The sequence below is a fragment of the Ochotona princeps genome, chromosome 16, assembly GCF_030435755.1.
Source record: "Ochotona princeps isolate mOchPri1 chromosome 16, mOchPri1.hap1, whole genome shotgun sequence".
NCBI classification, from domain to species: domain Eukaryota; kingdom Metazoa; phylum Chordata; class Mammalia; order Lagomorpha; family Ochotonidae; genus Ochotona; species Ochotona princeps.
In genome coordinates, this window is record NC_080847.1 from 55,489,006 (window position 1) to 55,510,170 (window position 21,165).

The 21,165-nt window shown below is 61.5% G+C and overlaps 4 protein-coding genes across 10 annotated transcripts in view; 2 read left to right on the forward strand and 2 right to left on the reverse strand.

Moving 5' to 3' along the window:
- The window catches only part of GARIN5A (golgi associated RAB2 interactor 5A), a 123,603-nt gene extending 114,862 nt beyond the window's left edge, over positions 1 to 8,741 (reverse strand). Inside the window, exon 1 of the mRNA XM_058674979.1 lies at positions 8,731 to 8,741. The gene's annotated coding sequence lies outside the window, so the exon portion shown is untranslated. The remainder of the gene's footprint in view (positions 1 to 8,730) is intronic.
- EMC10 (ER membrane protein complex subunit 10) overlaps positions 1 to 21,165 on the forward strand; it is a 140,661-nt gene that overhangs the window by 112,862 nt on the left and 6,634 nt on the right. The window lies entirely within an intron of this gene.
- On the forward strand, positions 2,615 to 9,394 carry C16H19orf81 (chromosome 16 C19orf81 homolog). 2 transcript variants are annotated; one of them, XM_058674976.1, is made up of 6 exons: positions 2,615 to 2,682; positions 3,275 to 3,339; positions 8,039 to 8,111; positions 8,205 to 8,325; positions 8,525 to 8,658; positions 9,162 to 9,394. In XM_058674976.1, exons 2-6 carry the CDS (start codon positions 3,276 to 3,278, stop codon positions 9,355 to 9,357), a joined length of 588 nt encoding a protein of 195 aa, XP_058530959.1. In that variant the 5' UTR covers positions 2,615 to 2,682; position 3,275; the 3' UTR covers positions 9,358 to 9,394. The 2 variants fall into 2 exon arrangements, with proteins under 2 accessions (XP_058530959.1, XP_004597208.2); XM_004597151.2 differs by lacking the exon at positions 2,615 to 2,682 and having other exon boundaries at positions 2,992 to 3,339; positions 9,162 to 9,393.
- Positions 9,432 to 21,165, reverse strand: part of SHANK1 (SH3 and multiple ankyrin repeat domains 1) — a 40,208-nt gene continuing 28,474 nt past the window's right edge. For all 6 annotated transcript variants that reach the window (XM_058674958.1, XM_058674962.1, XM_058674959.1 and 3 more), the window contains 3 exons: positions 17,998 to 18,094; positions 13,912 to 17,080; positions 9,432 to 12,471 (listed from right to left, as the gene is read on the reverse strand). In XM_058674958.1, coding sequence (XP_058530941.1) covers positions 11,754 to 12,471; positions 13,912 to 17,080; positions 17,998 to 18,094 — 3,984 coding nt within the window. In that variant the 3' untranslated portion in view covers positions 9,432 to 11,753. The remainder of the gene's footprint in view (positions 12,472 to 13,911; positions 17,081 to 17,997; positions 18,095 to 21,165) is intronic.

The following is a 21,165-nucleotide window of genomic DNA, read 5'->3' on the forward strand; positions in this document are numbered from 1 at the left end:
AGCAAAGAGACAGGCGAGACCAGGGGGAGAGAGACAGAGACAGAGTATAGAGAGATGGGGATATAGAGGGATGGAGTCAGAGGCCAAGGGAGAGATGGACAGAAGCTCACAGAACAGCATGGAGCTACAAGGAGCGACAGGCACACACAGGCAGTGACAAGGCAGGCTCCAGGCCAACCAGTCACAACACTGGTGCTTGACCTCAGGGTGACCAATCCACTGCCGCTTCCTGACCCCAGCTTCCTGCTACCACATATGCTGGGAAGCAGTAGGGTTGGCCCAAGTGGGTGGAGTCTTGGGTTGTGTTCCTGTCTCCTGGCTTCGTTCGACCCAGACCTAATCAGGCTATTGGGAAGGGGGTGGAGGGCTGGGATGGAATACACCCGTGGACGCAGGCTCTCTGTGTTATTTCTGCTTCTCTGATGAATGAATAATTGAATATAAAGAAGTACAGAGATGCGTGACACAGTAGCTCAGATTCAGACACACAGAAAGATGAGGCCAGGCCTTGGGAAGGAGGCAGAAGCGTGAATAAGACAGCAGTGGATACACACAGAGGTGGACGCAGGCCACACACGAGCTATGGAGGAAGTCCCTCTTGCTAACCCGGGGAGCGTTTCCTGTTGACACTCCCACTGCCCCGGGCTGGTGTTGGGGGTTTGTAGAACCTGATTTCTTGTTTATTTGAAAGACAGAACTATAGAGACAGAAGGACAGAGAAGCGGGGAGGTCCTCCATCTACTGGTTCAATTCTCAAATGGCCACAGCGGAGACCAGGAGCCTAGGACTCATTTCAGATCTCCTAGGTGAGTGGCAGAGCCCCTAGTGCCTGGCTGGGGCAGCTCCCACTGCTCTTTCAGCTGCATAAGGAGCTGAATGAAAGTGGAGCAGTAGGAACTTGAGCAGGCCCCCCCATGGGATCCCGGTGCTTGCAAGGAGAGGATTTAGCCATTTGAGCCATAGTGCCAAGCCCTAATTTATCTTTTTATTTGCTCAGGAGGCAGAGAAAGAGCATTCCCACCCACCAGTTCGCTCTACAATGCCCACGATAGCTAGGGTTGAAGTCAGGATTTGGAAATTAGATTCGGATCTAGCAGCACTCTCTCTCTTCTTGCAGACATGGAATAGAAGGCAGAAACATTTCCCTCTCCCGATCCACTCCACCCCTGGTCATGCCCATATGCCTCCTTTCTCATCTTTTAAATAAACTATGAAATAAGAAGGCACAGCAGTGAGGGCTGGCAGTGGGGTGCAGCAGGCTACGTGGCCTCTAGGGAACCACAGAGCAAAGCATGACTACTGCGGGCTTCCCATCCAGCTTCGAGTGGCACACTCAGGAGCAGCAGCAGATGGCCCAGACACTGGGGCACCTGCCACGCACACGGGAGACCCAGATGGTGGTCCTGGCTTTAGCCTGGTCGAGCCCTGGCCATTGTGGCCACCTTGGGAAGTTGGGAAGTGACTCAACAGATGGAAGATATTCTCTCTTTCTCTCTCTGTCATTCTACCTTTCCAATAAATCTTTAACAACACACAAGGTGGCACAGGCCCTGGGTGGGATGGGTGGGAGCGATCCATTTGAAAGAGTAGATCAGGTCAATCTTGGATGCTTGCTCAGGGCCTAGACCACTGTCCAAGGTGCTGAAGGGCCTACCTTGCTCCCAGGAGGCTGGTGGTAGGCAGGCAGGAGAGACCTGAGCGGCTGCCAGGAACTCTGGGAGAAGAGCAGAGAGAAAGAAATGCAAAGCGGGGAGAGGTGGCGAGACAGATGGGCGGCCTATGACCGTGGCAACCACAGAGAAAGAGTCGACGCTAGAAACAAAGAGGGGCTACTTGGAGAAAGAGGGAGAGGCGAGAGTTCCAAGAGAGAGGCAGGACCCAGAGAAACTGAGTGGGACTTTCCAAGGATCTAGGTGCTGCAGCTCTATGTTCACCACCTTATTTATTTATTTGTTTATTTATTTTAACTGTAAAGTCAGATATACAGAGAGGAGAGACAGCGAGGAAGATCTTCTGTCCAATGATTCACTCCCCAGGTGGCTGCAATGGCCGGTGCGGTGCCAATCTGAAGCCAGGAGCCAGGAAATTCTTCCAGGTCTCCCATGCGGGTGCAGGGTCCCAAGGCTTTGGGCCATCCTCGACTGCTTTCCCAGGCCACAAGCAGGGAGCTGGATGGGAAGTGGGGCTGCCGGGATCAGAAACGGTGCCCATATGGGATTCTGGCATGTTCAAGGCAAGGACTTTAGCCACTAGGCCACTGCACTGGGCCCTGCAGCTCTACGTTCATCAGGAAGTGTGTGCAAAGCACCCAGTGCCTGGATGGTGACCTGGTGGCCTCCAGCAGCTTCAGCCTGGGCTACGGACATGTCAGGTCCTGAACCTGCCCACCCTGGGAACAGATCCTGGAGTGGCAGGGAAGTGAAGCTTAGTGGGGCAGAAACAGCAGAGAAAAGGGAGAGGCATGGGGCTGACAGTGGCCCAGAAAGACGGGAAGACAGATGGACAGGCTGGGGGCACATCCAGCCCCCTTGCTCACAGCTCTGCCTGGAGCCCAAGATGAGTTCCCCTGCTTTGGAACCCCAGCCCCTCCCCCACCCCAGTCGTATCCCAGCAACCGGGTCCCTGCCCACCCAGAGCCCAGTTTCTGTTTAAATCTAGCCTGGGTCTACTCCCAGTGCCTGCGTGAGACAGGGCTGAGTGGAGGGCAAGTGGGAGTAGGCAGGGGATGGCAGAGGGCAGGGGAGGTGGCTAGGAGAGGAGGGATGGGAAGAAGGGGCTGCAGAGAGGGAGAGAGGCCTGGCTGGTTAGGGCGAGGCACAAGGCCATGAGAGGGAACGGGGTATGGGGCTGGGGTGGTAGTGGGGGAACTGATGGAGAGGGAGATGAGTGAGATGGAGCTAGCAAGGAGAGAAGCTGGGAGGAAGAAGGCAGAGAAATCAGACAGAAGAGGGGAGGAGCAGTGGGGAGAGAGGGAGGCAGCGAGGGGGGAGGAGCAGTGGGGAGAGAGGGCCGGGGACAGGGGCTCCAGGAGGCAGGTGGTGTCACCAGGCAGCAGGGAAATCGGGCAATGGGAGGGCAGCACCTGGGGTGGGTTGGGGTTCCCTGAGGTCAGGGGCACCCGCATGGCCACGTGGCCGCAGCCTTCCAGCCCTGAGTTTCCTGCCCCAGGCTTCAAAGAGAAGGAGGCCACAGCGGGGAGACGGAGCAGGGGCGGGGGCCTCAGCCACAGCCTCTCCGGCCACCCTCCTGAGACGTACCCCACCCGCCTCTCCAGGATGCACCAAGAGGTGGAGACTCTGGACTCCTCCACCCAGGGCACCGGCTTGCACAGGGAGGCAGGTATTGAGCCTGGGTGAGTGGGTGGGGAGCGCCTTCATCCAGCCATCCTGGCCCTCAGCGTGGCCTTGAGCCAGTCCCTCCCACGCCAAGTACCAGCCACTCCATGCCCCGTTGACCAGGTTCCTGTCTGGACAGAGACATCCGGAGGTGACCCTTCATTGGGCTTCAAACTATGTTTCCCATGAATCTCTGCAGGGACTTGGCCAATACTCTTAAGTCAGAACTACATTTCCCATGAGCACCTTTAGTTTTCCCCGGCCAATACTCTGAGCCCAGAACTACATTTCCCATGGGGCTTGAGTCTTAACTCCGTGGAAGCCAGATGGCCTCACTGACCTCCCACAAGCTGCTCCCTGACTCCCCCGTGTTTCTGAATCCAACGACCCATTGCCAACCTGCAGGAGAGACTGCCAAACAATCTCTCCTACCTTCCGTTAGCCCCACCTTCCTGCCCTCTGCCTGGCTCCTTGGAGCCCCAGCAGGGTCCCACAGTCTCACTTCCTGGTCTCCCATTTCAACCCCTTAACGGATTTGCACTATGATTTTAGTCAGATCCTCAGCTCGGGCTGCACAACAAATAGAAGATGGTGAATGGAAGATGGTGATGGTTGTTGTTGTTATTATTTTAGCAAAACAAAGTATAAAACAACTTAAGCCTAAACCTACCTTAGACCCTACGTAATACGACACTCAGCTAGAGGCCCTAACAAGCTTCCTCCCGCTCTTCCTCTCTTTTCTTCTGTATTTTTTGTTTGAAAGGCAGAGTGTCAGAGCCTGAGGAGAGACAGGGAGATCTTCCACCCGCATCTGATTGGCTCCCGGATGACTACAGTGGCTAGGGATGAGCCAGGCTGGAGCCTAGAGCTCCATCTGGGTCTCCCGTGTGGGTGACAGGGCCCAATCACTAGAACCATCATTGGTGCCTCCCAGGACATGCCTCAGCAGGGAGCTGTGGCCAAGAACCGCGGCCAGGAGCTGTATTGTAGCCAGCTCCTTAACTGCCAGGCCATGTGCACACCCACATGGGTGATTTTGTAGCGCTTGGGAGGCTCTGGTTTAAAGTGGGGCGTGGTCCCAACGGAATGAGACAGCTCCATGACTCCACCCTCTTCACAGACTGGAGGAAGGCCTCTCATTGGGGCTGCCAGGGCTCTGGGAGGTTCATCTGAGCCACATGAGTCACAGAGATTCCCTGATGGCTGGACTGATGTGGCTTCTCTGTCTTCATTCAGATTGTGTATATATATATATATATATATATATGGAGAGAGAGAGAAACAGAGCGAAAGGTCTTCCATCTTCTGGTTCACTCCCAGCTGCCAGCTTTGGAGCAGATCTGAAGCCAGGGGCCAGGAACTTCTTATGGATCTCCCATGCAGGTGCAGAGTCCCAACGACTTGGACCATCCTCTGCTGCTTTCCCAGGCCATAAGCAAGGAATTGGATGGGAAATGGAACAGGTGGGACCTGAACCAGCGGCCATATAAGATGTTGGTGCTTGCAGGATTAGCTAGTTGAGCCTTCGCACCGGCCCCTCAGGTCCCTCTCCGCGATTGTAAAGACATCTCTCCACATTGTCTGCAACCCGGACTGAGGGGTTGCCCTCTCACATAGGTCCCAAGAAACTCAGCTTCCACATAGCTCCAGAAAGGTGGCATGGGGCTGGGTGGACCCGTCGGCTGGTCTCGATGGATGTCTGTGTAACCATTCTTTGTGTGGGCTGCGGGTCAGCCTGGGGGTCCCACACATCCATGCACACAGCCTGCTGTGGATGAAATGATCCAGCCTGCTGTCCTGGGGGGCGGGACGCTGCCGTTGCCGCACAGATGATCCATGGCCCAGGGACACAGGAGCTGGGGATGGGGTGTCTGACCATATGGGCTCTAGCGGGTGGGGAGCACTTTGGACTTGGCTTGCCCTGAGGACAAGGAGAAGCCCTGGGAAGCTTTTGGGGGAATGGGGCGAGGAGCACAGGATCAGATCTATCTCCCTAATGGGGTGAAAATTCACCGTATTTATGTGAAAGGGGTGGGTTTCCTGGGAGTGAGCGATCTATGTCTTTTTTTTTCCCCTACATGCTCACGGCTGTAGGTTGGCATGGCAACGCTAAAGTGCCCTGCCATGGGAGGGGGAGTCATTATGTTAATGCACTGTGTGGAGGACATAATGTGGGTTCCAGTCCCCCTGAGGTCAGGTCAGGCCCAGCTACTTTGAACTGGTTCCTACGTGGGCACCTTGTTCTTCTGGTGCAGTTGCTGGGAGATTCTACTTTCTGTCTCGGATCCAGATGTGGAATTCGACCCTGATCTTGTCATTGTGAGCTGTGTGACCTCGGGTACCCGCTGGGCCTCTTGCGGGGAACACCCCCAGCTGGACTTGGCCCCAGTTTTTGTGAGATAATTTAAGGAGGAGGAGGCAGAGAGAGGTGAGTGAATAAGCAGGATTTACTTGAAAGTGCACCTGCTGAGTGGAGTGTGGGCAAGCTTGGGTTAGAATAAGCTGCAGTTTGCAAGATTGGGGTCATGCTTTGGTAGGCTGGGGCAGTGCCTGGGGAGATGCTTTATTGAGTACTCGGAGGAGGCAAGATCTTTTCCTGAAATCGTAGCAGTGATGGGGACTAAGTTGCAGGTGCATGATGGGACCAGGACATGCAAGGCTTGACCGTGACTGAAAATAATGACAGGAAAAGAGAAGGTTATAAAGAAGAGAAAAGCCCACTGCTGTTCCATGCTCTGGACACAGACCCCAGACCCCAGGGCTATTATAAAGGAGAGCTGGAACTAACTTCCAGGTGCCAGGGAGCCTGGTGGACACCAGCACGCCCCACTGCACACTCTCCAAGCCAGGGGGATGTCACTGTGCTCTGCTGTGCTGGGATGCGGCCACATGACAGGCGCTTCCCCGCAGAGCACCTGGGTCACAGGTGGCAGTGCAAGTCCCTCCCACAGAGTCTTGGCTCCACGTGGCTCCTTGCCGCTGCTGGCACCTCCCATTGCATGGAGGTGGGAATCAACAGACAGAATGCACAGCAGAGACAGGAACCTGGAGAAGCCGAAGGTCGACAAGGTGCCCCGACTGCCTCCTGGCTGGCTCACCAATTCCCTCGTGGGGACAGGAGACCTCTGGCTAGCCCTGGTCCAGGCGTGAAAGTAGAAGGTGGACACCGAGGTGAGGGGAAAGGCAAAGGGAAGGTATTAATGTAGAAGTGTGGGCAGCCTCAGGATCAAATGAGCTCTAATATGCAAGACACAAGGTTGTCCTTTTATAGGCTTGGGTTGGTGCCTGGGGGAGCACTTAATTGAGTTTTTAAAAGAGATGTGGTTGTGGCAGGACATCAATAACACCCACATTGTGTCCCTTTCTAAAAAAAAATCACAGAATTGTCCTGTGATCAGATGCATAATGGGCGTGGATGCATCTGTGGTGCATGGTGGGGAGTGAGGCTCAGTGCATGATGGGCAGTGAGGCTCAGGTGCATGATGGGAAGTGAGGCTCAGGTGCATGATGGGAAGTGAGGCTCTGGTGCATGATGGGAAGTGGGGCTCAGCTGCATGATGGGCATGGGGGTGCCCATGGTGCATGACAGTGGCTGTTCCAAGGCTGCAGTCATGTTGGGGTTTTCTAACCAGCAATACTCCAGCAGCTGTTTCTGCACAGAAGGAAGTATGCATGGGACATTTATTTACTGCCACTATATGAGACAGAATCTTCCATCTACTGGTTTACTCCCCAAATGCCTCCAAGTATCAGGGCTGCTCCAGGCCAAAGCCAAGAACTGAGAACTCAATCCAGGACTCCCATGTGGGTGACAGGGACCCACGTGCGGGACCTGTCAGTTCTGTCTCCCAGGAAGCTGGACTGGAAGCGGGGCTCAGGAAATCAAGCCGGTCTCTCTGACTGTGTGTGTCCCCAAGCAGATGCCCACTCCTTGTCACGCTGCCTTGGAAGGTCACCACGAGGCTGCAGTGGACAGTCCTTTTAAAGGCTGGTGCCAGAGTTGCTTGGGTATGGACAGATGTGAGAAGATGACTGTGTCAGAGAGGTGGAGGCTGGTGTGGCTTCAGGAACACAAGTGGGGTCCATGTGGCAGCTTCTCATAGACTCTGGGTGTGACTTGATGGCTTAGTGGCTAAATCCTCACCTTGCATGAGCTAGCATCCCCTATGGATGCTGGTTCATGTCCCAGCTGCTCTGCTTCCCATCCAGCTCCCTGCTTGTGGCCTGGGAAAGCAGTTGAGGACGGCCCAAAGTCTTGGGACCCTGCACCCGCAGGGTAGGAGACTCGGAAGAAACTCCTGGCTCCTGGCTTTGGATTGGCTCAGCTCTGGCCGTTGAGGTCACTTGGAGGGTGAACCAGCAGACTGGAGATCTGTCTGTCTCTCCTTTTCTCTGTATATCTGGCTTTCCAATAAAAATAAAGAAATCTTTTACAAGAGAAAAAATAAAATGCAGTAGGGTGCTTTTTTTTTTTTTCTTGTAAAGCTGCGAGGGAGGCTGAGGACTGGACCCAACCTGACCAGATTCACACCACGGAGGAGACCATCTGTCTGTGGTCAAGCAGGGAGGCTGAGCTGAGCTTCCGCCTCTGGTGCCCCCTCCAGGCAGAGCAGGATAGGAGTCCAGCAGAGCTGGCTGGCAGGCAGGCTCTTCCCGGGCACGGGGCAGGAAGAAGCGTGGCTGATCACGTTCTCCATCCCCAGGGGCCCTCCTTGTGGACCCGGAGACCCCAGAAGAGATTCAGACCCGGAGTCTGGGCAGGCCCGTCAAATCCTCGTGAGTAGCTCCTGGTCCCATGGCCTCTGCCCTCAACTCCCTGCAAAGATGCCCACAACACAGGGCACTGCCCCTACTTGCTCCCCGCTCCAGGAAGCAGTACCTGCGGCAGGTTATTGCCGAGTACAAGGCGCTGGACCGAGAGCTGCCTTGTATCCGCAAGTTCCCAGTGCCGCCTACTGCGCAGCCCCTCTGCCTGTGCATGGAGACCTCGGTGAGCCGCCGCACTCCCCACGCCGCGCTCCCCACGCCGTGCTCCCCCACGCCCCGCTGACCAGCCTCTGTAGTAAGGGACCGTCCACTTCCCCTCTCACCCATTCTAAGTGCCACTGCCACAGCGCTGTTCAACCTGGGGACCTTACAGGGTGAAGGCGCTGAGCCGACCCACCTCTCTGACCCCTGCTATTCCTCAGGAGGATTTTACTCACCTGGAGGTGCTGCAGGCGCTGGAGGCCGAGTTACCTGGGGCCATGGAGAGTGGGCGCGTGAGCAGCATCCGCTTCGAGAACATGAACGTCATCTGTGGAACGGCTGGCCGCCGGGACCGGTGAGCCGGTGCTAGGGGCGGGGCAGCCTTGAACACGGCCAAGGGGAGACCAGGCAGGACGGGAATTAAGTGGGGAGGCGGGGACGCGGAATTAGGTGGGGAGGCGGACTCGGAGTGACGGGGAAAAGCAAGATCGCGTGTGCGTGTGTGTGTCCCGAGCCTGGACAGGCAGCAGCTGCGAGGCGGCCGAGTGGACAGAACGCACGGGAGGCACAAACTTCAAGGGATCGGGTGGGAACCAGGGGTGGGGGACGCCCAAAGCGCAAGGGAGAGGGGCCTGGAACAGCCGCTGGGCTGGAAACTGGACAGAGCGTGATTTTGGGAACAAAATGAGGCTGAACGAGGCCAGAGCCTGCAAGGAGCCAGGCGAAGGTCAGGACACTGGCTGACCTCATGAGAGGCAGGCTGGATGGGCGCAGATTTGGCCATCAAAGGCTAGACTGTGACCACCTTGGAGTGCCCCCAAGCCCCGCTCCTTTCCTCTCGGCCTCGCTCCCTTGCAGGTGGCTCATCATGGTCTCGGACTTCCAGACGCGGTCGCGCCTGCTGCGCTCCGGGCTCAGTCCCCGCGGGCTCGCGCACCAGCTCGTGCGCCACGACGAGTTACTGCTGGGCGACTACCGCCTGCACCTGCGCCGCGCCCTGGTGCGGCGGCGCATGCTCGAGGCTCTGGGGGCAGAACCGACCGCAGAAGACTGAAGTTTGGGTCGGGACCGGGTGGGGTGGGGTAGAGAAGAGGTCCCCAGGCTGCGCCTGCGCACCGCCCCTTGGGCTCCGGAGAGACACCTTCCCCCTGCCCCCCAACCCTTAAGGGGAGCGGGCGTGGCCTCCCCAGGAAGGAGGCGGGGCCGGCTCGAGGGGGTGGATACTGTGAGTTTAATTATAAAGAATGACCTGGTACAAAAGCCATTTCTCTCCGCAAAATCTTGGTGGGGAGTTGTGGGAGGGGGAGGGAGGTGATGGGGGGTAGGGACGAGCCCCCATGTGGTAACCCCGCCTCCCCAGTCGTCCGCCCTGCAGATGGACGCCTGGGCCCCACTCCCTTGACGGATAAGCTGAGGTCCGCGGAAGGGAGGACCCAGGCCTCAGGGCTTTTTCAAGCGTGCAGAGCCTCACTTGGCTAGAACCAAATGTCTTCATCCTCTTCTTCCTCCCACCCCCCCCTTGGAAGACAATTCTCGGGCTTTTATTTCAGGTTTTTTTTTTTTTTTCTGGATTTGTGAGTGTGTGTGTGTGTGTTCTAGGGTTTTGTTTCGTATTTTCATCTTTTGTTATCGTTTCTCTTTTTGCTTTGTCTCTCCACCCCGCGCCGCCCCCCCTCCAGGCCCTCCCCCTTCCCACCCAGCCTCTCCTCCCCCCTCCCTGCCCCTTCTCCCCTTCCCTGCCCCGCGGCACCCATCCAGAATGAACAAGCCCTTGATAGACAGGCGCGCGCAGGCCCCCTGCGGACAGGGGGGCTCCGACAAGGGGGAGGGGGCGAGGAGGGGCTCAGCACGACCTCCGCTCCTCCCCTGGCCACCCCTCCCCCCTCCCGCAACCCTCCCACTAGGTTCCCCGCAGATCCCTGACGTGGTGAGGGGAGGGGACAGTCCCCTCCCCTCAAGGACTAAGCGCCCCCCCATCGGGGGTAGGGGGCAGCTGAGGGGGAGTGGGTTCGGGGGAAAGGAGGGGGAGCTCCCTTCTTTGGCAGCTGAACATGAATGGGGGACCTGAGCCCCCTTGACCCACAGCAGGAGAGGGGTGGCTTCAAGTTCCCAAGCCCTGGAAATAAGGGGAAGGGGAAGCGTGCGGGAGAGAGACAGCCATGCGGGAGAGAGGGCGTCCCAGAGAGGGGGAATAGTCTGGTGAGGTGGTGGGCCCCTGGTCCAGGGCCCGGCGGGTGGGGGACTGCGGGAAGGACAGCGAGGGGGTGCAGGCGTGCTAGAGGAGGAGTGAGTGTAACAGGTGAGTGCAGAAAGGGGGGCAGGGAAAGGCTGGCTCGGCCCAGCGCAGGGAGGGACCCCAAGGTGTGATGAGAGGGCGTAGGAAAATCGCCCCGGAACTGAGGAGCCAGCGTGCAAGGGGGTGCAGGCGAGGGGTGGCCCGGGAAGAGGGGCGGGCCTTTCAGAAACGGTTCTGGGAGGCAAGTGTGCCCGAGGTGCGGCGAAAGTGCCAGTGCAATGCAATAGGCTCGCTGTGGGAGGGAGGGAGGGACGGGAGCGGTAAGTTGGGGTTTGCTCCAAGGCGAGAAAGCGGAAGTGAGCGCAGGTCCGCAGAGCGCAGGAGCGAGCAGGTGCGCCAGGGGCGGCGAGGGGTGGGCAGGGAGACGGGGATGGGCAGTGTGTCCCACGTGTGTCTGCAGCATGGGTCCAGAGAGAGCAGGGATGAGGGGAGGGGTATATGGAAAGAGACAGAGGAAGGAGGGCCCGCGGTGGAGGGGGTGGCGGAGGCGCAGGGCAGCGAGAGTTGGAGCAGGGGTCCTGGAGCGAGAGAAAGAACTGCAGTGTGTGCGCGGTCGAGGACACTAGGGCTCCGCACGCTGTGAGCGAAGCGGCGTGTGCGAGCCAGCCAGAGAGCGAATGTGTGCAAAACTACAGCCGGGGAGGTGGGCAGCGGGAAGGGGCCAAGGCCGAGCGTGCAGGGAGCGGGCAGCTGTGTGCGTCCGGCAGCAGGGAGCACGCAGGGGCAGGAGGAGAGAGCGGGAAGGGCGGCTAGAGGGACGGCAGGTGGTGGGATGTGAGGGCACCCCCTTCTCCTGTGACCTGGGGGGGGGCGGTCCCCGTCCAGTCAGGCTCAGGGCTGACCCTCTATGGCTCTGTCTGTCCGCTCTCTCCCCGCCCCAAACCATGAACCCATCCTCCTCCTCCACTCCCCTCTGCTCCCAGACACACACACAGTCTGGTGTCAGCTGCCCCCTCCTGCAAGGTGGGAGTGTCCGGCCTAGATGAGGTCACCTGGTGACCGCAGGCCTCAGGAGACGAGGGCAGGGCAGGGCGCAGTTTCCAGAGTCCCTGGCCCAGGGAAAGTAGTAGTGGGGGAAGGACGGGAGCGTTGAGAGATCAGGAGCCCAGTAGGCTGCGGTCCGGTGGGACGGGCTGGTCCGCCCAGGCCAGCCATCACCTCTCCAGGAAGAATTTGAGAGCCCGGTCAATGTTCATGCGGTGGCCCACCCTGGTCACACCCAGGTCCACGTAGTCCTCCTTGGTCAAGGCGGGCAGGTGAGAGCCATCAATCTCATGGTCCAGGAACCGGGCTCGGTGCTCAGCTAGGCCGAGCCACTCAAGCCAGTCAGCCACATCAAACTTGGTCCAGAACCCCAGAGGTTTAGCGCCAAACGGCTTGTCGGGGGGCAGCGACAGCAGGCGGGTCGGTGAAAGGGAGCGGGATGCCCCCGACAATGCTCCTCCGAGCCCTCCGGAGATTCCGGGGTGGGGTGGCACGAAGACAGGGGCGAAGGGGTCCGCAGAGCCTCCCGCGCCTCCCGTGGGGGAGCCGCGGATGTCGAACAGCCCCGGGTAGAGGGGTCCGGAAGGGAGGATGGGCAGCGACGAGGGCCTGGGCGCGGGGCTGACCTTGTGCTCCGAGGCGGGCAGCAGCGAGGGGCTCGGGGCCCGGCGGAGCAGCGGGGGCCGCATCTCAAACTCCACGCCCTGGAGGTGGCGGGTGGACGCCGAGGAAGAGGAGGCCGAGGGGGAGGTGGCCCCCGTGGCCGCTGCGGCTGAAGGGGAGATCCCGGTTCCGGTGGGAAGTGCTGGCAGAGGTGGCTTGGACCAGTTCTGAAAGAGGCCGCTGACTGGCTTGGAGAGGAGTGAGGACTGGGAGTCTTCAGAGAGTCTGGAACGTGATAAGGTGGGGAGAGGTGGGGACGGGCGGGTGGGGATGGCAGCAGGAGGAGAGGGTGGGGCGGGGCAGGGCGGCAGGGGTGAGAAACAGGTGGGCGGTCAAGATACAGGGAGAGTGGCAGAGAGGCAGAGGGTACGGGTGGAGAGCCGAGGAGAGCGGTGTGGGAGGAGATGGAGCCCCCGCAGATGAGGCAGGCGAGTGGACAGGGACAGGGCGACAGTCGAGAGAGATGAGAGAAAAAGAGACATTAAGTGATAAGAACCATCATCGCCACCACTCGCTGCCGCTCACGTGTGCCAGGCATCGTGCTAAAGTGCTTTGCGTTGCGTTCCCCCACGCCAGCCCTGATCAGCACAGAGAGCTGAAGTGACTTGCCTAAGGACACACAGCTAGGATGTGGCAGAGCCTGGGGTCACAGGGCCCCCAGATCAGAGCTCTGGGCCACTATGCTGCACCGCCTTTGGGGTCATGGCCAGTCGTAGCGGTGTGGGAGACGGGGCGGGCGACAGGGAGAGAGGAACAGAGAGAGGGTGTGCGTCTGGGGGAGGGGGCAGAGAGAGATGGAGGGGGGGTAAGGGACACAGAGAGAGAGAGAGAGATGAAGAGAGGGAGATGAAAGAGAAGAAACAAGGGGAGAAGACGGTTCCCCTCATCCCTTGAGCTGCCTGGCCGTGCCATGCCCCCTGCCCCACGTGCCCACCCCGCCGGCTGGCTCCCTGCACGGCCCTCAGCAGCCCGGCCTGCTGTTTCCAGGACGGTTTGCAGTCTTTCCTCACAGACCCTTCCTGCTCTCCAGCACTGTGGGGTCTTCCTTGCCCCCCTATACACACAGCAGGGGAGAGTCCCAGGAAAGCACCCACCAGAATACTCCAGGGTGGGTGGCAAGCCACGCCTAGACACCCCTCCCCACAGCAGGCCCCAGCAGCCTGCGTTCCAGCCAGAACCACAGTCTCCATGAGGGTGCGGTCCACCTGCATGCTGGGCTCATGGGAAAAACCTCTTCCCTGCTCATCTCCCCACATCCCCAAGCATCCACTACCCCCCTCAAGGTCCACAAAGAGCTGGGACCCCTCACTTTCCCATCTCCGGGGTGCTGGGGTCTCCTGGAGTGAGAGACACCCCCTTCCATGAAGACCTCCTTAGACCTCATCCATGTCTTTCACTTCCCAAGGACCCTAAGCAGCCTGTTGGGAGTCCATGGGGTCTAACTGAGCCACCTTTGCTCTGGTGCTCCTTTGCTAACAGCTCTGTGTTCTTAGCCAGCCTGTGGGGCGCCCTAGGGACCCGGGGGGGGGGGGGAGAAGCGGCTAAGGGAATCAGAGGCAGCTTGGGGAACCCTGTGCTTGCACGCACGCACGCCAGCGCGCCCTCCTCTCTCTTCTGCTGCCGAACGGGTCAGGTGTGGGGAGGGTGGCCCCGGCGCCCCCTCACCTCTGCCGCTGCAACGAGGAGGTCCTCTCGGGGACGTAGCTGGCTCCGGTGTGGTGGCCGTCCCCACTTCCCCCGCCGCCTCCCCGGGACCAGGGCAGAGCACCGCCGGCCGCTGAGGCGCCCCCGAACTGCTGCAGCTTGGAGCTGAGTTCGCTGATGATGCTGGCTTTGACGGTGGCCAAGGCGGAGGCCTGAGGCTGGGTCAGGGGCCCCGGCAGGGGTGGGGGCGGTGGGCCCGGGCCTTCCTCCCAAGGCAGCAGCTTCCGCGGCAGCGAGGAGGCCGCCGGCAAGGCCACCGGAGGCACTTCGGCCTCCACGGCCACTGGACTCCCGACCACGCCCGCCGCCGAGGGTCCCGAGCAGCCGGTCAGGGCCAGCAGCCCCTCGGTTCCAGCCCCTGTCACCGACACGGTGGGGCTGGTGGGGGTGACAGGGTCGCGGAGGCCCCCCGTGGGGCCGGGCCGCAGGCCTCCGCTGGCCCCCAGTGCCCTGCCCCTTAGCTTGGAAGGAGTCATGAGCTGGGGCGGGTATGGCGGGCCGGGGGTGCTGCCGCCCCCGAAGGCCTGGCCGTCCAGGTACGCCACGTAGGTGTCCAACAGCTCGGGCCCACTGGCCACGCTGGTGCCCCCGCCGCCGCCCGTGCTGCCGCCGCCGCCGCCTTCCGCGGACAGGCTGCTGAGGGTGGACGCGCTACTGATGGTCTCCAGCGGGTGGTCGCTGCTGCTGCGGCTGTCCACTTCTTCAATGCCCGAGTCCGTGCCGGGCGGAGGGTCCGGCCCGGGCTGCGGGGCGGGCGCGGCAGGAGCGGCGGGGACGGGCGGGCCCGGCGGGGGCGGCTCCCCGGGGGCAGCGGGGGCCCCCTGGGTCAGCGTGGCCACCTCGCTGTCGTACGACGTCAGGCTCGAGGCGGTGGAGTCCAGGGCGGGTGGGGCGGGAGCGGCCCCGGCCGGGGGCGGCGCGGGGGGCAGGGGCGAGGCAGGGGCCGGCGGTTCGGGCAGCGGCAGCGGGGGCCCCGGCGTGAGCGGCGACTCGGGCTTCTCGAAGCTGTTGGAGAACTCCAGGGGCGGAGGCAGCGGCTCTACGAAGAGGAACTCGCCGTCCTCCACGTCCACGGAGGGTGCGGGGGGCGGCAGGACGAGCAGCGGCAGGCCGTTCTCCTCGCCGCCCCGCGGCGACGTGGGCGACGGGGGCACCGACCGGCGGGGGCTGGGAGGCGGCGGGGGCGCCCCGGGCCCGTCCTCGGTGGCCGGCGGCCCCCTGCCGCTCGCCGTCGGGGCGCGCGGCTGACAATTCTCCAGGAAGCGCACGTGGAGGGGCAGCCGCTCCGGCTCTTCGGGGGCCCCGGACCGCCAGGCCTTGCTCACTGCGGGGTGCGGGGTGGGCGGCTCGGGCCCCAGCTGCAGCAGGAGGGGCCCGACCCCGGACCCGGTGGGCGGCAGGCGGTGCAGCAACGAGCGGCGCGCGGCGGGCGGGCTGGCCGGGAGCGCCTTCTCCACGCCGCCCAGCCCTGCCAGGTAGCCCAGCTCCCGGCGGGCAGGGTCGGCTGGCGAGGCGCCCCAGAGGCGCAGCACGGGCTCGTGGTGGGCGTGGGGCGAGTGGTGGTGCGGCGTGGGCGGCGGGGCGTCGTAGCGGGGCGACGGGGGCCTGGCGGGGGGCTGCGGGGCGCCGCCGCCATCCGAGGACTCCTTCAGCGCCCGCTCGCGCGCGGCCAGGGCCAGCCCGAGCGGCGAGGCCGGGTCCAGGGCCTTCCCCGTGAGTGGGTGCACCAGGGGCCGCGGCGGCAGGAAGCTGGTGAAGGCGCTGCTGCCGCCGCCGGCGCTGCCCGCGTAGGCCCGGCCCGCGGCCCCGTAGCCCGTGTAGCCCGCGCCGCCACCCGCGCCCGCCGACTCCAGCCGAAGGTAGGGCTCGGCCGAGAACATGCCTTCGTCGATGGACTTGGAGTGGCGCAAGCGGGGCCCGGGGGGCGCGCCCGCGCCCATCCCGTCGCCGCCGCCCTCGTCGTCGCCTGCGTCGGTGGAGAGGAAGAGCGTGGAGCGCCGGCGCGCCTCGTTCTGCCAGCCGCCTTCCCTGCGCGCCGCGCCCACCAGGGCCGCGCCGAACTGGCTGGTGAAGTCCAAGGTGGCCGGGCCGCTGGGCGAGGCGGGCGTGGGCACGGGCGACGGCGACGGCGGCGCGGGAGACAGGACGGGCGCGGGGCTCGGGGTGGAACCGCCACCTCCTCCACCTCCTCCTCCACCGCCGCCACCGCCCGCCACCTCGGGCTGCGTGGGGGGCTCGGCCTCGGTGCTGCTGCCCTGGCTGCTGCGGCCGCTGCTGCTGGTGGACGGCGCCTTGATGATGATGGTGGGGATGGGAATGGAATTCTTCTCGGACGGCGCGGCCCCGGCCGAGGGCGTCGGCTGCGGGGACGCGGGCGCGGAGGGCGGCGCGCTGGCCCCCGGGAGGCCGCCCTTCTGGGGCTCGCCCTCCACTTTGGTCTGCTTCACCAGCGGGCCCTTGCGGCCGCGGCCCGAGCGCGCCGGCACGTACATGGCGGCGCTGGCGGCCCGCGGGGGCAGCTGGAAGTAGCGCAGGGCCGGCGCCTGAGGGGAGCCGCCGCCACCGCCGCCGCCGACCCCCGCGCCACCGCCGCCGTGATGCGAAGGCGACGGCGCCCCCGGGCTCGGGCTGGGCCCGCCGCCCCGCCAGCCGCGCAGGCTGGGCTGCGGCCCTAGGGCCAGGCGGGGCGGAGGGTCGTCGGGGGCGCCTCCCGTCTCCATCTCCGGCGGGTGCGGGGGGTGCGCGTGGTGGTGGTGCGGGGGCGGGGGCGGCGCGTGGTGGTGGTGGTGGTGCGGCGGGTGATGGTGTGCCGGCGGCAGGGGCCCCGCGTGGTACAGGCTCTTGTCTCGGCCCCCGACGGCACCGCGCACATCCGGAGGGGAGGGTCCGTCGAAGGACGCCGGGGAGGAGGCGGGCAGGGGTGTGTGCCCCGAGCTGGGGTTGAAGGGGCCTCCCCGCGGAGAGGGCGTAAGGCGGCCCGAGGAGGAGGGTGCGGGCGGGGTGCTGTAGGGGGGCTCTGGGGGCGACGTGGTGGGCGGCGGGGGAATGTCCTCGGAACCGGGCACGGACAGGCTGCGGCTGAACTTCATGGCTGGGGGCGCCAGGTAGGGTCTGTCGTCTTCTGCAGCCCCTGCGGGTGGTGGGTTGCGGGGGAGACACGGGATGGAGAGAGCGCGCAGTGGGGAGGCGAAGGCAGGGAGGGCGCGTCACCCACGCCAACCCCCCGCCCTTCTCGCCTCTGCCGCACAACCGCCTGGTTGATAAAGTGACAGAGTGACGGGACGTGCCACCCAGGGACTTTTAAGGAATCCAGCACGGCCAGGGCCATCCCCCGACGCAGGACCACGAGGGGGCGCCTTCTTGCCACCGCACCGAGGCGCGGGTTTATCTGTCTCTCTCCCCGGCAGGTGTGAAATGCGTTAAGAGCCGCCCTCCGCGCGTCACACCTGCGCCTCGCGATTCCAAGAGGGAGCCCGGGACCAGAGGGGGTAAAGGCAGGTGGCTCTCCCAGAGGCGGGGTGCGGCGGCATGGGGTACAGGGGGCGCAAAGCGGGGAGCTGTGGGTCCCGCAGCTCCGTCTGAGCCGCCTGAGCTCAGTCTGCAGACCTGGCCCGCTTCTGGGTGCCCTTCACCCTCGTCCGCACGCACGCACGCACACATGCACCTGCCTGCGGGCAACGCACAAGAATGCGCGCAGCCCGAGAGTGTCTGGGCTGCATGGGCAAGGCGCGGCAGGTGCTGTGCCGGACTCAGAAACCCCCTGGGGGCTCCCGCGGGACCCTTCCCTCGCTTCCCGGACGTTCCCTTCACATGCAGGTGATGCCAAAGTTTTCTGGCCGGAGGGCTCCCATGTTCAAGGACGCAACAAACTCCGTCCAATGTTTCCCACTTGGCCTGAGGCCCCAGGGACACGGAGACACACACAGCCGGGACAGAGAGCAGCCAGGCTCAGCTGCCCAGCCACCCAGATGCACAAGTTCCGCATGCAAGGCCCGTGGCCTCCCTCTGACCCCCTACTCCCGCCCTACCACCGCCGCCGGGACCTACCGATCGACTTCTGCCGGAGCATAAGTCCAGGTCCGGGAGGGAGGAATGAGGGGCGCTCGTAGCTGGGCTGGGAGCGGTGGTGGGGGTCGAAGCTCGACTTGGGGCGGAGAGAGGAAACATGGCGGAGGGAGAGCTCAGCCAGGGCCAGAGAGAGTGGCCTGCACACCCGCTGCCTGGCCACAGCCCCAGCACACCAGAGACCCACTCCTCCTCTTCCCGCCTCTGGGCCGCCATGGCCTCAGGAGGTGCAAGGCAGGCGGACTGTCTCCCTGGGGCCAGGCAGAGGAAAGGCCCTGGTAGGCACCCACTTCTGCTCTCCCCTGCGCCTTCAAACCCTGAGTGCCGCCCTCCTTCAGGCAACCCCACCAAGCCACACACGCCCTGTGTGTGCCAGCCCTGCCCTGTTGAAATCCCTCCTGCCCCATACCTGCCCGTGTTGGCACGTGCCTCCCTACCTGTAGCTTCTCCTCAGACCCTCCCTGCTCGTGCCCTGCCACTGTCCACTTCCCCACACCATGTCACCGAAGGTACCTGTTAACCAGCTTCCTGCTCTGCACCCCCGCTGAAGGCAGGGCTGGCTTCTCCCAGCCACCACAGACGCTGCCAGGGCACTTTGTAAGGGCAGGGGTTTTAGTGTTTTTAAAAAAAACACAAGAGGGGAGCTGGTGCCGTGACGGAGTAGGTGAAGCCTCCACTTGTGGAGTCACCACCCCACATGGGTGCCAGTTTCAGTTCCGGCTGCTCCAGTTGCAATTCAGTTCCCTCGAGTGGCTTTGGGTTCGCACCACTCAGATGGGACACCCAGCTCTAGCTCTGGCCTGGTTGTTGCAAGTGTCTGGGGGAGTACACCAGCAGATGGGGGGATCTCTCTGTCTGCACTTTTTAAAAAACATTTTTTTCAATATATTATAAAGGCAGATTTACAGAGAGAAGGAGAGAGACAGATCTTCCATCAGGCTCATTCCCCGAGGGGCTGCAATAACCAGAGCTGAGCTGATCACACGCTTCTTCTGTCCCCCACGTGGGTGCAGGGTCCAAAGGCTTTAGGCCATCCTCCACTGCCTTCCCAGGCCACAGGCAGGGAGCTGCATCAGATGTGGAGTACCCCTCCGTCTTGGGGTACCACTCCCACGGGAGGGCACAAACACTAGGACAGGGGCTGGGGTGGCTAGACAGAGAGGCACTCAACAACTTCCGTGAGGGCTGGATAGTTGAGCTGGTTAGATGGAACTAAGCTTCAATACCCATCGACATGTACGAGAGTCAGATGGAATGTGGGACAGACTGGACTAGTCTGCTACACATACTGGCAAACCAGGGTAGGGGCGGGCCTGGTGAAGGTTATTGTGGGTCGCTCCGGCTGGGTTGCAGCTCCCACTGGTTTATGCGAGGGCCGAGTATGTGCCGGGCAGAACCAGGCTGGACTGCAACACCCATTGGTTCCAGTGGAAGTCGCGGCTGAAAACAGAACCAACCCAGCGATCGCAACCACCAGCTGATCGGGGCGATGGACTGTGCCGGGCCCTGTACCTGTTAGTACATACAAGAATCTGGACTGGGAACACCTCAGAGTTTCTTTGGGGATCTCCCCAATCGAAATGCCAGACTCAGAACCCTAACCAAGAAAAGACGGAAGACAGAACAGGTCAATCAACCACCTCAGCTATATGTTGACAGCTAAATACCAGGCAAATGGAGACTCTATGTTGAACTATGTCAATCAGTGGATTCTTTAACGACTTCATCATGCTTGGAGTGGCAAGATTGGCAGAGATTCATAACTGGTGAACTATCAAAACCACTTGAGCAGTGCCCTCGGAGCATGCCCCACATCCGGGACTTGGGGTGGGTGGGAGACCGGGTGGGGCTTCTCCCTCAATATCCCCCTTTACCTCAGATACATGAAGGAAACAATATGGAAATAATAGTCTTACCCACTTTCCTATAGCCCTTGTACCTTTTTACCCTAATTAAGTATGTAAAGATTGTCAAAACTATAATAAAAAAAATTTTAAAAAAGATGTGGAGTAGCCAGGACAAAAACCGATGCCCCAAAGGGATTCTGGTGGTTGAAGGGGGAAGATCAGCCAGGTGAGCAGAGGGCACCTGGCACCACAACAGAGGACGAAGGACAGAACAAACCAATCCTCTACCCCAGCCATGTGCTGGCAGTTAAAAATCAGGGCAAACGGAGACTTTACGGTGGACTGTGTCAGCTAGGGGATTCCACAGAGATTCATTGTGCTTGGAATGGTGAGGCTGGCAGCAACTCAGGACTGCTGAACTACCAAACCACTTGAGGAGTGCCCTCGGAGCATGCCCCACATCGGGGACCTGGCGGGGACGGGGTGGGGCTTCTCCGTTTATCTCCCCCTTTGCCCCAGATACAGAAAAAAATGTGGAAACTTACCCACGTTCCTGTAGCCCTTGACCCTTTGTGCCCTAATCAACTATGTAAAGATTATCAAAATAAAATAATAATTTAAAAACAAAAAAATTTAAATGAATATAATTGTGCCTAGGTTGTAGAAACATAATCATAAAATACACATTTTAGGGTATCTGTTTAAAAAAATGCTTATAAGCACACAAATATGCAAAAGGCCCAGGCCTTTGGCGTGGGCAGCAGCTGCGTCCAGCCTTGCTCCCCGCTGGGAACGCAAGTGCCACACGGCAGGTGCATCAGGTGCACAAGCAGGTGTGTGACTCCCACACCTCTCCCCTCTCCACCCCTGGGACCCTGGGGGTGAAGCCCCGCCCCCGCCGCCATCGCTCGGCTTGCCCTCCCAACCTGTCCCTCTAGGGAACCACTAGCCTTCCAGATGGACAAAAACCACCTTCTGCCAGGCCAGCCACACGGGAGTGTTCAGTGCCCCCACCCCGCCCCCGTGGGGTCTGACACATGACCATCAACAGTCTGTGAACTTGTGCTACGTGGAGGTAGAGCCCAGGCTAACCCTCTCCCTGCTCTTGCCTCCCTAGTTCAAGGTCACGCATGGCTTCGTCATCTCACTCGTTCATTTATCTCACCAATACCTTCTGGGCAGCACCTCCTCTGGCTAGGGACTGTTCTAGATGCTGCAGACACAACAGATGACACACCCACATCCTGCCCACGCGCAGGGCACGCACTAGGCTGCCAGCAACACCTGCTTCCCATACTGGAGT

Bases quoted from the DNA above. Each gene is read 5' to 3' on its own strand.
- C16H19orf81 (XM_004597151.2), top strand. From the start codon at position 3,123: ATGGCCACGTGGCCGCAGCCTTCCAGCCCTGAGTTTCCTGCCCCAGGC. The intron at 8,326-8,524 runs GTGAGCCGCCGC...GCTATTCCTCAG, and splicing joins GCCTGTGCATGGAGACCTCG to GAGGATTTTACTCACCTGGA. The intron at 8,659-9,161 runs GTGAGCCGGTGC...GCTCCCTTGCAG, and splicing joins ACGGCTGGCCGCCGGGACCG to GTGGCTCATCATGGTCTCGG.